Source organism: Eulemur rufifrons, chromosome 6, assembly GCF_041146395.1.
Source record: "Eulemur rufifrons isolate Redbay chromosome 6, OSU_ERuf_1, whole genome shotgun sequence".
Lineage (NCBI taxonomy): Eukaryota > Metazoa > Chordata > Mammalia > Primates > Lemuridae > Eulemur > Eulemur rufifrons.
The window spans coordinates 30,098,425-30,113,281 of NC_090988.1; the positions used below are offsets into that span (position 1 = coordinate 30,098,425).

The 14,857-nt window shown below is 38.3% G+C and overlaps 1 protein-coding gene across 1 annotated transcript; it reads left to right on the forward strand.

Moving 5' to 3' along the window:
• Positions 1 to 951: 951 nt before the first annotated feature.
• Positions 952 to 11,478, forward strand: MMP12 (matrix metallopeptidase 12). Its single transcript, XM_069469009.1, has 10 exons — positions 952 to 1,056; positions 2,114 to 2,355; positions 2,907 to 3,055; positions 3,140 to 3,265; positions 6,017 to 6,178; positions 6,696 to 6,819; positions 7,952 to 8,085; positions 8,444 to 8,603; positions 10,495 to 10,601; positions 11,378 to 11,478. Exons 1-10 carry the CDS (start codon positions 952 to 954, stop codon positions 11,476 to 11,478), a joined length of 1,410 nt encoding a protein of 469 aa, XP_069325110.1.
• The last annotated feature ends 3,379 nt before the right edge of the window (positions 11,479 to 14,857 follow it).

The window sequence follows — 14,857 nt, forward strand, 5'->3', positions numbered from 1 at the left end:
GTGGTGTGATTGGAACCGGTGTGGAGGAGAACCCCTCCTCACACGGCAGCGCCGCTGCTTGCAATTCTACCTTTGGAATTGTATCCCTTGACTCTTAAATGTTTTCTGTCTTTAAACATTCTCTATCGACTAAGAGGCAGAGTCTGCAGAAATGGGACGATTAGATCAAGGGGGAAGGAAGCTGAGTTGACAGAGAGATACAGATTCCAGAGGCAAACTTTTCCTCTCTCTCAAAGTTGAGAAGTGCTAACCCTCATGCTGCTAACTCTAGACAATTTGAGAAGCAGGGAAAGTTTGCCTCTGGAATCTTTCTATCCAGGTACTTAGATGTCAAGTTATAGAATCAAGATGCGAGCCTGTACAACACATAGAACAAACACTGAAGCAGCACAATGCCATGAACTTTTTCCTTGCTGAATATGAAGTCTCTACATCCCAGTTCTCTGGGGAACTAGATTCGGCTTAGAGAACATTCATCAATTCTAGCAAAAGGATTTTATTTATCTAATCTTTTTTATTTACTTAAAAAAACTGATTTCATCTATAATGAACACAAGGGAAGTATTATAATGAAAATTGAGAATACTAAGCTTCCTAAAAATATATTTAAAGATCTCTTTCTATATTAAGCCCTTGGTATTTCTTTTACAAGGGCTTATTTTGTGGGGTAGGTGGAACTTGGGGCTTGTTTATCATTTTGAAGAAATATCCTCTGAATTGCCTAAATGAGTGATGGGTTAGATGCTAATTGACCCACTGTTGGTTGAATAAGGTCTTGCTTTTGTTTGCGTGGTTTTGAGATAAATAAAAGGATGATATCAACTGTGAGTCACTCGTAGGATTTCATATTACAGAGCCTGGCCTAAGGGCTATATAAAGAGGGACATTTAAGGAACTTGTGCTGCAAAGGCACAGAGTAAGTTGAGTTAAACCATTCAGGAGGCATCTATAATGAAGTTTCTTCTATTGATACTGGTCTTGCAGGTCACTGCTTCTGCAGCTCTTCCCCTGAGCAGCAACACAAGCCTGGAAGAAAATGATTTGGTATTTGCTGAAGTAAGTATAGACACTATAGTATTTATCTAGCCTGATTTTTGTCTTTAAGATTCATTGCATTGGTCAGTTTGATTTTTCTTTTGAAAAAGTACTAGTTGGAAACTGATCTTGGAGGCTATTTGTTTTTGGAGTTAAATTTGTCTTTGCCAAAGAAGAATGTAAAAAAAGAGATACTGGTTTTGAAGAAGGGTTATAAAATGGCAAGTGAATTTGTTTCTTTTACTAAAAATCTTTGGCCAAGGAATTTCAGTTCACTATAATTGGAGTTCATTTCTGCTATAGCATTTTACATTAAACATTTAATTTCTGTTAATGATCTGGCTTGGCCAGTTTAACCACTTCAGGCTGCCATAATAATTTAAGCATATTCCCATTACCCTCCCTCATCCCAGATATTTCTTTGCAGTATGTTTTTAAAAAACAAGATATTTTTTCAATCCTGAATTTCTTCTAGCTAATTAAAAAAGTTTGATCTCTTTATTTTCTAAGATTATTTTAACATTGAATTTATCATAGTTACCCATTGTGTTTAGTTTTGGGTTTTTAAGCAAGAAATTTTTATCCCAAACTTTTAAAAATATTTATTTATTTGTTTATTTTTATTTGTTTAGAGACAGGGTTTCACTCTATTGCCCAGGCTAGAGTGCAGTGTCGTGATCAAAGTTCACTGCAGTCTCAAACCCCTGGGCTCAGGTGATCCTCCCACCTCACCCTCCCAAAGCACAGGGATCACAGGTGTGAGCCACCATGCCAGGCCCGAAATAGCTTTTAGAGAGTAGAAACAAGTTTGAAGAAGTAGAAACATAAAGGTATTTACACTGAACTTCCAGGAAAATTTTTGCTAATAATTTACGTCATGTCTTTCATAGGACAGACAAATTAAGATTTTTTTCCTCATTATAATTAATTGTCCAAACAACAATAATCTAACCTGTGATTAAGATGTCCAAGATTCCTGGTTCAAAAGCATTAATGTGCGGTTGAGTCATACACAGGGAGCTCCCAGGAGAAACTTTTCCATCTATAGGCATGCATTACTGAATGTATTTTTTTCCAGACGTACTTAGAAAAATTTTATGGCCTTGAGATGGAGACAATGCCAAAAATGAAACTCAATAGAAACTTCATGGAGGCAAAAATCCGTGAAATGCAGCAGTTCTTGGGGCTCCAAGTGACCGGGCAACTGGACACATCTACTCTGGAGATGATGCACACACCGCGATGTGGAGTGCCCGACGTTCATCATTTCAGCACCATGCCAGGGAGGCCAGTGTGGAAGAAACGTTACATCACCTACAGGTAATATAGGTGTATGTTGCCATGTATTTTTCCACTTTCCCATAGGTCTGACTTCTAACCGGAACCATTTAGATATAGCCCTTAATCTGGAAGTAGCTAAGTAGCCTCCCTCAATTGTTAACGCTATCTCTGTATTAAAATTCATTATCTCTAGAAGGGAGGATTGCTCACTCAAGAAAGAGCTGTTTGGCTTGCCAGACCAGACCAGAGTAGAAAAGATGTGACTAAAAGAAGAGTGAAGCTGGACGTACTATAAATAAGAGACAGAAGAATGTTCATAGATTAGTCACGATGGATAAATGCAAAAGTCTGGGAGCAGGAGCCAAAGGCATAAGCTTTACAGGGATGACCTGTAAGTCCGAAGTAGAAGAAATTAAGTTAGATTTTAGTTAAGGAGGAAGCTGTCCAAGGAAGATTGCTTCTATACTTAATGAAGCCAGTTTTTCTTATCTAAAGATATCTCTACCAGTGGTGCTAGCAAAAATGAATATTGTGCTAAGACAAAATTAACTCATGGTTTCATATGTTTTTCTCTCTCTTTGCTGATAAAGAATCAATAATTACACTCCTGACATGAGGCGTGAGGATATTGATTATGCGATCCAGAAAGCTTTCCAAGTATGGAGTAATGTGACCCCCCTGAAATTCAGAAAGATTAACACAGGAGAAGCTGACATTATGATACTTTTTGCACGCGGAGGTAGGGAACTCGGACTTCATCTGTGTCATTTGGCATGATCTGTAGGATGTATTGACAAACTAATTATCTTTCCTTTTTTAAAAGCTCATGGAGACTATAGTGCTTTTGACGGCAGAGGTGGAGTCATAGCCCACGCCTTTGGACCTGGAGCTGGTATTGGAGGAGACACACATTTTGATGAGGCCGAAATCTGGACTAAAAATTCCAGAGGTAGGCAAAAAACAAAACAAACAAAAAACAAAACAAAAAAAAAAAAAAAAAACACAAGCAAACAAAAAACTAAAATAACAAAACCCCTAACAAATTCTAAATTACATTATATCCTGACTTTATCTAAATTATATATGCACTGTATCTGAAAAATGATTACATGATGGAAAAACTTGTCCTGGTCATAATTTTGCCTCTAAATCAAATTTAATACTTTGTGTGGGTCTCAATTTCACTTGCTATAAGTTGAGGGTATTGGACTAGATTGTCTTAAAGATTGGCTCTAAGAATCTTTGAGGATTCTACGAGCAATGAATCAATTCATTGGCATACATTTAGAGGAACTTTGAGAACAATTGTATGAAAAGGTAAAAGCTGTTATTTAGGTGATAATTTTTTGATAGTGAAATCCATAAACTCAAAAGCAAACACAGTTACTAATTCTATGTGTGCCAAAAACTGTAGGATAAGATTGTAATCTTTATGATTCATAATATGCTGACAATATCTTAGATTCATAGTGACACAGAATGATAAGACTATGGAGAACCTAGAGATCTGTATAGAGAAACGCAAGATTATATGGTCATGTCATCTTTCATAATGCACAACTGATCATTTAATACCTTGGATGCATTTGCAGAGGGACTCTAACTCACCATCCCCCTCAGACAGTTGGGATGAGGTTAAGCTCTCCTGTTATTTGGGGAATAGCATGGGAAAAATTCCAATCATCATGTCAGAAGCCTTCCTAATCTTTCTATTGGAAATTCTGTATTGTATGACTCCCTCACGTGGAAAGTAAGTAGGGAGAAAATCATCAAGGATATTCTCTACTCAGCATCCCCCTCTCTCTGGCTGATATTGCGTGCATTCGATAGCAATATTTTTATAGAAACTATGTCCACCAGAAGGGCTATTTGTTTTAGTCTGACACATAGCCTAAGGCTTATAAAATTTTTGATGAGAAGAGGACTTTTGTATTGTCAAAAGACAGATTATGTAGGATTAGGTACTTGCTGAACTGCAAATCCTTAGCCAGACATGTTAAATGTGTCTAAATTTTATCTGAGTTTATTTGGGGATTGCAATCTCTTCATCTGAAATGAGAGACTTGTGCTGGTTAGCCTCAAAGAATGTTTTGGAATTCTACTGGACCTTAGAAAAGACCAAGACGTTAGTGGCTAGTTTGCAAAAAGCTGGGCAGGAACATGCATTTCCTAGCCCAGTGTATGCTTTCTATTTGTCCGTGTTGCCTTATTTTTTAACTGGCTTGATTCCATGCTTTCAAAAAGTTATTCAGAGAAATTCTAACTTAGAATGCTCATTCTCAGTCTGATTTTTTGACCCAGTAAATTAAATGAACCCAGTCAATGTTTGCTGAGTTTCTATTATGATTTTGGGTGATGGGGTGCTTGAATGGAAAGTGAAAAGGACACAATATTACCCTTGAGCACACAATCTAGTGGGAGACAGAACACAAACAGAAATCCATAATTTTGGGATGAGGACCAATGGGGGTGGTTTGTAGGAGTATTATGGGAATTCAGAATAAGATAAATTTAGGTTTAAGTCAAATTGTAAAAGCTTTGTTTACGCTTCTCAATCTTATGCAGAGTATAGAGAGTGAGCTCTTGCTTCTTTTTTCTATTAATATTTAAGAGAAGAAATGAAAATATTTCTGAGTTAGTTGCAGGACTAAACTTGGGTACTAGAGAGTACTTGAAGGTCAGGCTCTGTAGCTGAGTGGTATATGACTCTGGACAAGTCAGTTCATCTGAGCTACAGTTTTGTCTTAGAAAAAGAAAGAAAAAAATGAAGGCATCAGACTAGGATAAAAAAATATTTCAGGAGTTTATAAATCTGTGAATTGGGAAATTTGGGAGAAGAGATACACCCTTCTCCCCTCTCTTACTTGCAAAGGTGCATTCTCTAGGACATACAGAAAAAAAATTAACAAGCATGACTATAATTTGGTAGTATAAACACGTCTAAATTATAAAGTGTGTACTCTAATTTAGAATCATGTGCAGTAAAAGCATGAGCTTTAGAGACAAGAAATTTGGATTTGAATCTTGGCTTAAATTCTTGATTTGGTCAATTAACCTTACTGATGCTATTTCCTTGTCTGTAAATGAAGAGCATGGTGGCTTTCTGTCAGTTGTGTAAGAATTAGACATAATGTGTTACATTTCTCAGTACCTGAAACTTAATGGTAGCCTTATATTTGGGTTTAGGAAAGGAGGATTACTAAAGACTTTTCTGTATCTACTCAAGCCTGATCAAGAGTAAAAACACAATGGAGTCATGGAGTTGAAAATGATTTAGAAGCAATGAAAACTGTTGAACACAGCCATGAATTATTACAGGAATTTTCACAACAGAATATATTTCCTTTGTCTATTAGTGCAATGCTCCTTAACCAGAGGCAATTTTACCCACAAGGGGACATTTAACAATGTCTGGAGACATCTTTTGGTTGTCAAAACTAAAGGGGGATTTGCTACTTGCATTTTGTGGTAAATCCAGAGATTTCTAAACATCTATAATGCACGGGACAGCCCTGGAAACTAAGAATCCTCTGGCCTGTAACATCAATAGTGCTAAAGTTGAGAAATCCTGTTGAAGAGGGTGAGAAAATAAGCAAAGTGTGTCCAGAGGTTTCTTTTTCACTGTGTCAGATGCTGTGTTACTGTCCACAGGATGACAACGGATTCACTGCTTTACCCCTTTTGGTTGGCTTCCTCCTAGGCACAAACTTGTTCCTTGTTGCTGTTCACGAGCTTGGCCATTCCTTGGGTCTCGGCCATTCCAAAGACCCAAAGGCCATAATGTTCCCCACTTATGGTTATCTTGACCTCAACACATTTCGCCTCTCTGCTGACGACATACGCGGCATTCAGTCCCTCTACGGTAAGTTGAATTTCTTTATCATTTTGCCATATGAAGACACGCCTATGAATAGTCTAATAATATCTACATTTGGATAAAATTTTAATATATATATTTTCTTTTCAGCTTCATGAGAACCCTGTGAAGTAGGAAGCACAGATATTGTCTTCATTTACAGATGAGGACAAGAGACCTAGTATGTTAATGTCAGAGTCAGAGGCAGAACCTCAGTCCTCAAGTCTGGTGTTCTTGTTATCTAAGATAGCATTGTCCTCTTAAAGAAGGCTCATGGAAAAAATAATCTAACTGAAAAAGGAAAATAAAAGTGATCATAATTTTCTCCTCCATGATATTGCAACCATATGACCAAAAAAAAAAAAAAAAAACTTACTATATGCTTCCTGTGAATGCTATAGATAACTTAAATTGATTTTGATGCAGTTTTCATTAAGAAAATTGAGTGTTTTAAAAATTAGTTCTTCCTCTTATGAACTAAAATGCAGATTTTTTTCTAATGCTTCTTGAAATGTATTTTCAGGAGGCCCAGAAGAACACCAACCAGTGCCAAATCCTGACAATCCTAAATCAGCTATCTGTGACCCCAACTTGAATTTTGATGCTGTCACTACAGTGGGAGATAAAATCTTTTTCTTTAAAGACAGGTAGGATCATTTTCAAATCTAACCAATATCGAAGGCTCCATCCTTAGATTTTTTTTTGTCAGAGAATAGTTTTCCAATCATGGAAAAGGAAGTCGATAAAACTTGTAAGTAGGAACTTGGACTTGATTCTGTAGGCAATGGAGAGATCTGAAGATTTTGAAGCAGGAGAGTAGTATGATTAAATTTGTGTTTTAACTAGAAAACTGGTGCGTAAAGATGGGTTTTCAGTAGAAATCTCGGTTGGGGAATTAGAAGACAGGAAGCAGAGAAGCCAGTTTATTTTAATCACAGATAAAAAATGGTAAAGTCTGGAACTAAGGCTGTAAAAAAGTACTTCTATAAAAGACTTGATTTCTTTTTTCTTTTTTCTTTTCTTTCTTTTTTTTCTTTTTTTTTTTGACACAGTCTTGTTCTGTTGCCCGAGCTAGAGTGCCATGGTGTCAGCCTAACTCACAGCAACCTCAAACTCCTGGACTCAAGCAATCCTCTTCCCTGAGCCTCCCCAGTAGCTAGGACTGTGCCACCATGCCCAGCTAATTTTTCTATTTTTAGTAAGAATGGGGTCTTGGTCTTGCCCAGGCTGGTCTCGAACTCCAGAGCTCAAGCTGTCCTCCCGCCTTGGCCTTCCAGAGTGCTAGGATTACAGGCATGAGCCACTGCACCTGGCCTTGATTTCTTGATTATAGACAATTCCAGGATGACTTATGGTTTTTGTCATGGAATACGGATTGAAGCAGATAATGATGAAGGTGAGGGGCAGTGGGAAGATTAATATTTGCTAAGTAGGATAAATATTCTCCATTTTTGAGATTATGAAACTGAGACATTTGAGGTCAGATGACTTCTTTTGGGTTACACAACTGGTGAATGGATTGTAGGGCCAGATTAGAACCTTAGATCCTCAGATTCCAAGCTCCAGGGTATTTCCAAGTTGCCTGTTAAAGGCTTTGTTAATGATGAAAACGTTGATTAAGATCTTTTCCTTGTGGGCTCCTACACAGACATCAGTGGAACAGAATGTGAGGACAATGGAAAGAAACAATGAGTCTTTTTACCCGTCCTTCCTAATCACATTCCATGATTCTTTAGTCTACTGTGATTTTTAACATGTGTTAAATGTGTTTTATGTCAGATTCTTCTGGTGGAAGGTTCCTGAGAGACCAGAGACAAGTGTTAGTTTGATTTCTTCCTTATGGCCAACCTTGCCATCTGGCATTCAAGCTGCTTATGAAATTGAAGCCAGAAATCAAGTTTTTCTTTTTAAAGGTAATTCCAATGTATAGTTTCGCCATTGAGTCTACTTCAAGGAAGAGAACTATTACTACTTTGAGTAGACAATGACCAAAATAAAATTCTCTGGATTTTATTAATGGTGGCTCTGAACTGCAAGCTAAAATAGCCTAAATACCTTGGTAATGCATATAACTTTTGGGAAGAGTTTGTAAAATATAAGATGGTAACACCTGTGAAAAAATATGGAACCATAGGAGATAGACCATGTGTAGGAACAGCAAGCAATACATTTTAGAACTGTGGGAAAGGAACAGTATTATTTGTAGTAAGTCAGTATTTTTATTACTTTTTCTGTACAATTCCAATGTACCCTTTTTCTTTGTCTTTGCAGATGACAAGTACTGGCTACTTAGCAGTTTAAGACAACAGCCAAATTATCCGAAGAGCATACATTCTCTGGGTTTCCCTGACTCTGTGAAAAAAATTGATGCAGCTGTTTTTAACCCATATCTTCATAAGACCTACTTCTTTGTAGATGACCAATATTGGAGGTGAGCTTTAATGGTTGGTAATTTGACCCCTAATTGATTTGTGAAACAGGCAAGGAATGGGATTTTCCAGAAGGTAGTTTTTCAGTGCAAGTTCCAAAGATCCTTCACCTTCCTGAGAGAGGGAACAAGAGAATACAGGACTGAAATAGTTACTGTCAACTTATTTTTTTCTCTGTACTGTTGGTTTCTGATATATGACAGACTACATTTTTTTTTTTTTTTTTTTTTTTTTTTTTTTGTTGAGACAGAGTCTCACTTTGTTGCCCAGGCTAGAGTGAGTGCCGTGGCGTCAGCTTAGCTCACAGCAACCTCAAACTCCTGGGCTCAAGCGATCCTACTGCCTCAGCCTCCCGAGTAGCTGGGACTACAGGCATGCGCCACTATGCCCGGCTAATTTTTTCTATATAGATTTTTTTAGGTGTCCATATAATGTCTTTCTATTTTTAGTAGAGACGGGGTCTCGCTCAGGCTGGTCTCGAACTCCTGACCTTGAGCAATCCACCCGCCTCGGCCTCCCAGAGTGCTAGGATTACAGGCGTGAGCCACCGCGCCCGGCCAGACTACATTTTTTATATGTGTGTGTGTTTGTGTGTATATATATATATATGAACTCTTTAAATAAAATGTCATGTTATTAATCATAGTGGAAACACACTGAAAAATAATGTGATAGATGTATGAGACCTAGTGTGTAGTCTACAGTCAGTTTGGAGGGTGTATGAATTTCCAGACTCCTTTCCATAATCATAATCACTGGACCAAAAGACAAAATGAGGAGACCATTCTTTGAGTGACAGGAGACAGTCTGCAAGTTCTTCTCTAACAGGAAATCAGGTAGTCCAGTGAGGACAGGAGCTCAGCTGAGTGTCTGTCTCTTGCCTCAAATACCTACATTTTGAAGGACAGGATCCTCTATACCCTCTTCTGAGCAAACCAGTCATTGCCCATATTGCTTGTATGGCTGACATGAGGCATAATAGAATGTGTTGTGAAGGTTATATTATAACCACTACTTTTTTCCTTAAACGTTTAAAATTCAACATCTAATTCCAATTGGATACCATATACTTATGACTTGAATTCATCCACCAACTCTTACTCCTGTTTGAGACACAGAATTTTTTATTTTAGCAAATAAGACTTTCTGAAGAGCTCACACATAAACGTAGTTTGTCATAACTAATCATTATTAACATTAATATATCAACTCTGACCAGTGGCTCTATTTTGTTTTCTGCTTCTCTGTGGCCCAAGATTTTCCTTTCCCTTATTAGGCCACTGCTGAGCGAGCAATAAATACTTGGAGAACTAAACTGAATAAAAATAAGATAAGTAGATTTCATCGCCACTTGGAAGTCTAGAGAGAAACACAACTCTTTTTTTTTTTTCACTTGCCAGTGAAAGAGAATTTAGGGGAGAAACTGGGACCTGCTTATATAGCCTGGAAGTAAAAGAGTTTATTTTCAATTTGTCTCTGACATATATGTTTAAAACCCTTTGGCTCCCTGGCTTTTAAAACCATTGGCCCGTTTGTTATCTTCTGGGGTGAAATAGTTGTTTTTGTCTCTGTGGAAAACTTCAAAAAGAGGGCAATGACAGGCAGCTAAATAATTGCTCAGTGGAGATGTACCAAATCCCCTTCAATGCCAGGTTCTGTAAGGCAGGACGAAGCACTGGTGGAAGCATTGTGGGTGGTGGGGAAAAGGCTTACCCGGAGTCAGGAAGCATAGGTTTTGAATCCTCCAGGAAATCAGAATCAGTGAACTGTTTAGTCCTTGGTTTTCTTCTTCATTTTCTTCATCGCCCTTCAGGAGAGAAGAAGGCGGGTTCATGGTTCATGTCATGAAATCTGTTTTCTGACCGACTTCCTGCTGGTTGTTTATTTGCTCAGGTATGATGAGAGGAGACAGTCCATGGATCCTGGTTATCCCAAATTTATTACCAAGCACTTCCCAGGAATTGGGCCTAAAGTTGATGCGGTCTTCTATTCTAAAAACAGTAAGTAGATTAGGAAACCGTGAAGACACTGGAAATCCCATTTTTCAACAAGGTCAGAAAATGGGGTTCCATGTTGGAAAGGGACAGGACTCTGTAGTTCTCCGTAGGGCCACCGAGGGAAAATGCACATTGTGCTTGGCTCCAGAAAGGCAGGCTAGAAAAAGCAGGGCTGGGGGCACTGATGGTGCATTCCTGGGGTGGTCTGGCAGGTACAGGGAATGTGATGGCCACTGTTTCCCATGTGCCGAGTCTCTGGAATTTCCTTTGTCACATCAGCTGCATAGTATGTGCAAATGTGCACATGGCAGCCGGGACTCAGGCGAGTCTGGAGGCTCATCCTTTCCTGTACCTTGTGTCACGGACCTTTCTTTCAGCCCCTTCTGCCCCCATAGGCCCTCATGGACTGGGCCTGAGGGCAGAAGGACAGAAGCTTGAGTGGCTGTTGTGTGTCTTCCAGCAAGGTCAGCCTAAGCAATTGGTCACTGGGCCAAGATTTTTTTGTTTTTATTTTTCCCCCAGTGTCTTTTTTTCTCTATCAAGGTCCCTGTGTTCCCTACTCAAGCCCAGTATCCTCTCTCTTGAGTTCTCCACCTGGAGTATGACTTATAGTAGGTGGATATCTGGGGGCAAGATACACAGCCAAGGGTCCCCAACATTTATATTCTCAAGTCACGTCTCATCTAATCTAGATAAGGTATAAAAACAGATCTATGTTTTTATGTTTATGTTTAATTCTCAGAGGAGAATTAAATGATTTAATTTGTTTTCATTTTCAGGGCACTACTATTTCTTCCAAGGATCTAACCAATTTGAATACGATTCCGTATACCTTCGGGTCACCAAAAAGCTGAAAAGCAATAGCTGGTTTGATTGTTAGGAATGGTTTAATTAACGTTGCTTGTCAGTTCACTTCAGTTTAATAAGTATTTATTGCACACCTGCTATGTGTTCAGTGTACCACTATGTAGCAATGTGTGTCATAAAATTAGATAAAATCTACAAGCCATAGGCAAAAGATTATATAAATAAAATGTTTTTTGATTTTGAAAATACTCATTGTCAATTTTGCTTGACTCTACTATTAAGTTTGAAAATAGATACCTTCAAAGGCCAAGAGAACATTTTTGGAGAATGCTCTGTAAGTTCCTAACATCCTTGGACTGAGAAATTATAATTACTTCTCCAGGTTAGCTAAAACTAAGTATATGTATTTTTGCTCAAATAAAAACTTTGAAAGAAAGTATTTGTTTTCTATTTTTTCTTTCTTGAAAAACAGAATATGTACTTTGAAAATAACTCTGGACCTACCTACTCTTAAATAAAACACCTCTGTCTGTGACTGTACCAAGGAGTGAACAGAAATATGGCAACCTGGAAAAGAAAAATCATAGATTTCTTTCAGTCACTTACATAAGGCTACCTGAATCCTTGGTCCACATAGGAAAGCATTCTCTGGGCTGCAAATGACCCCCAGGAGTACATACCATGCATGGCTGCAAGACTGGAGAGGAGAAGAGATGAAATGGGAACTTCCCATTATGGTAAAATTCAGTCAGTTGTAATAATATGAGCCATGTAATTGCCGTGCAACCTTGACAAGTGACTAAATCTAAGCTTCCTTAAATTTAGGAGGAAATATGAGTGGTACCCACCTCATAGGTTTATTGTGAAAAGCAACACAATGTGATGGTGAGGGCAGCATGAATTTTTTCCACTACCCTGACACACAATTCTCCTGTCTTCTGGGTTGTATACATTGTAGAGCTCTCACTAATAGCTTATGGGTTTGTGGAATGCTTCTAGCTTTCAACTTATTGGCAGACCGTTGCTGATTGATATACTCAAGTTCTAAGAAATGGTCAAGTGCATTTTGGGTCAGATGATCATTTTTGACTCAGTGGAATGAGCTGAAACCAAGGGAAATATGAGGCTTAGAAAGTAGCTGGGGGTGGAACTCTTTGTCCTTCATGTCTTAGATGCATTCTCAGCTCAAGTATGTGCTCCTTCATTATAATAATCCTAGACTTGTCTTTGCAAAAAGTAGGATCAAGTTGCCACTGGGAGAAACATTCTCTACAGGTAACTAGATACAAGATTTCCTTCAGGATCCGCATCAAAAGAAAATTAAATGATATCTGGGTTGAATTGTCTTTGGCCTTAGGTGATTGAGAAGGCAGCAGTTTCTCCTAAATGACAACTGACTAGGAATAAAAGCCCAGAGCGCACCCGTCACTATCATGAATGTTCATGGAAATTCCTGCAAAGACTTAACGGATGACCCTTATCTCCATCTGTGTCATATTTTAAAATTTTGTTAAACAAGTCCTTATAATGTTAACCATGTGCCAGACACTGTACTAAATGCTGCATATACACACACACAAAAATAAAAATAGCTTATTTAATCCTCATTATGAACATGAGGTAAATACTACCATTCTCATTTTTCCAATGAGAATACTGAACCATCAAGAAGAGTTTAACTCGTCCAAGATCAACTTGCCTTGGTGCTGGGGTTCAAAGGCTGGCAGTCTGATACCTAGAATCTATGTGATGAAAGACCACAAAACTCTGCCTTTCGATTTATAAAGTGGAAAACAATCAACTAAAGTCAAAACTCCTGACACTTCACTCTATAAAGCTTTGCATTTTTACTTGACTGTTCAGTTAAAGTCTTTAAAATATCTTAAGAGTTCTGTGTGTGTCGGTCTGGGGAGTCATTTTTCCTCTGGGAAGTGGAATAGTGGGACTGCTTTGGTCTCTTTCTAGGGTTTGTGGCAAGAGGTTTAGGTGTAATTTCCCCACTTTGCTGATTGCTCAAGATTTAGTATTGCCAAGGTCCTTCTGATAAAAGAATCTGCCCTTAGGGGATGTTTGTTCTTGGCTAGCTGCTCTCTCATTCTTAATCTGGTTTCAGTTTATTTTGTGTGTGTACGTGTGTGTGCGCAAGCACGTGCACAAGTGTAGGGGAGATAGAGAAGCCCTGGAGATTTCTATTAACTCCTACAAACCCAGCAATACATTGAAAAGCAGGTTTTATTAAGACTGAAGTTGTTTTATGGTGAAAGTCTCCTTCATAATATATCACTTGCTATACTGCAGGAAGTGAAGATGTGGCCTATCTCTTCACCTGTTGCAAATATTAGGTCATTAAATATGCCATGTCTGATTTCGACTCAGAAGTGTAGTTTATTATATCTCAAACAAGAAACAGTACAATTAATCAAAGTATGCACCTAAACTATCGAATCAGTTTTGCCATCTTAAGGATAGCTTGTATATGCCAGCAGGGAAGAAGCCTGGAGAATGAGTGTCGGTGAAATCACAAAAAGCATTTTCCACAGCTTGTTGAGAGTTGAATATTTTTCTTTCAAGAAGTAGTCCAAAGCCTGGAAGAAGTGGTAGTCAGTTGGTGCAAGGTCTGGTGAATACGATGGATGACAGAGAGTTTTCAAGTCCAGCCTCTGTAGTTTGAGCAGCGTTGTTTTTAGCAAAATGTGGTCTTGCAAGAGGATTATCCTGTCTCTATTGACCAATCTCAGCTGCTTAATCACAAACATCCTCATCATTTCATCCAATTGGTGGCAGTAGACACCCGCTGTAATCGATTGACCAGGTTTCATGAAGCTGTAGTGGATAATACCAGTGCTGGACCACTGGACACCATTAACTTTTTTTTTCATGAATATTCAGTTTTGGACTGTGTTTTAGCACTTCACCTTTATCCAACCATTGTGCTGAATGCTTGTGATTGTCAAAAAGAATCTATTTTTCATCACATGTAACAATATGGTATAGAAATGATTCACCTTTATGTCATGACAGCAAAGAAAGGCAAGCTCCAAGACGATTTCTCTTCTGATACTCGTTTAATTCATGTGGCGCCCATCTGTCCAGCTTCTTTACCTCATTAATTTGTTTCAAATGGTCCAATATTGTTGGAATAGGAACGTCAAACCTTGCTGCTAATTCATGCGTAGGTTGAAATGGATTCGCTTCCACTATAGCTTTCAGCTCATCGTTATCCACCTTGGTCTCAGGTCACCCACATGGCTCACTTTCCAAATTAAAATCACCAGAATGGAACTTCTCAAACCATCGACATACTGTATGTTCATTAGCTATATCCTTCCCAAACACTTCGATGATATTTCTATCTGTCTACAATGCATTGGTTCCGTGATGGAACTCATATTTGAAAATAAGTCTAATTTTTGACTTATCCATGATTTCACAAGAATTGCTCTAAAAAAATG

Excerpts from the sequence above, each read along its gene's own strand:
- MMP12 (XM_069469009.1), top strand. The coding sequence starts at position 952 with ATGAAGTTTCTTCTATTGATACTGGTCTTGCAGGTCACTGCTTCTGCA. Across the intron at positions 3,056-3,139 it reads GATACTTTTTGCACGCGGAG|CTCATGGAGACTATAGTGCT; the intron begins GTAGGGAACTCG and ends CTTTTTTAAAAG. Across the intron at positions 10,602-11,377 it reads GGTCTTCTATTCTAAAAACA|GGCACTACTATTTCTTCCAA; the intron begins GTAAGTAGATTA and ends TTTCATTTTCAG.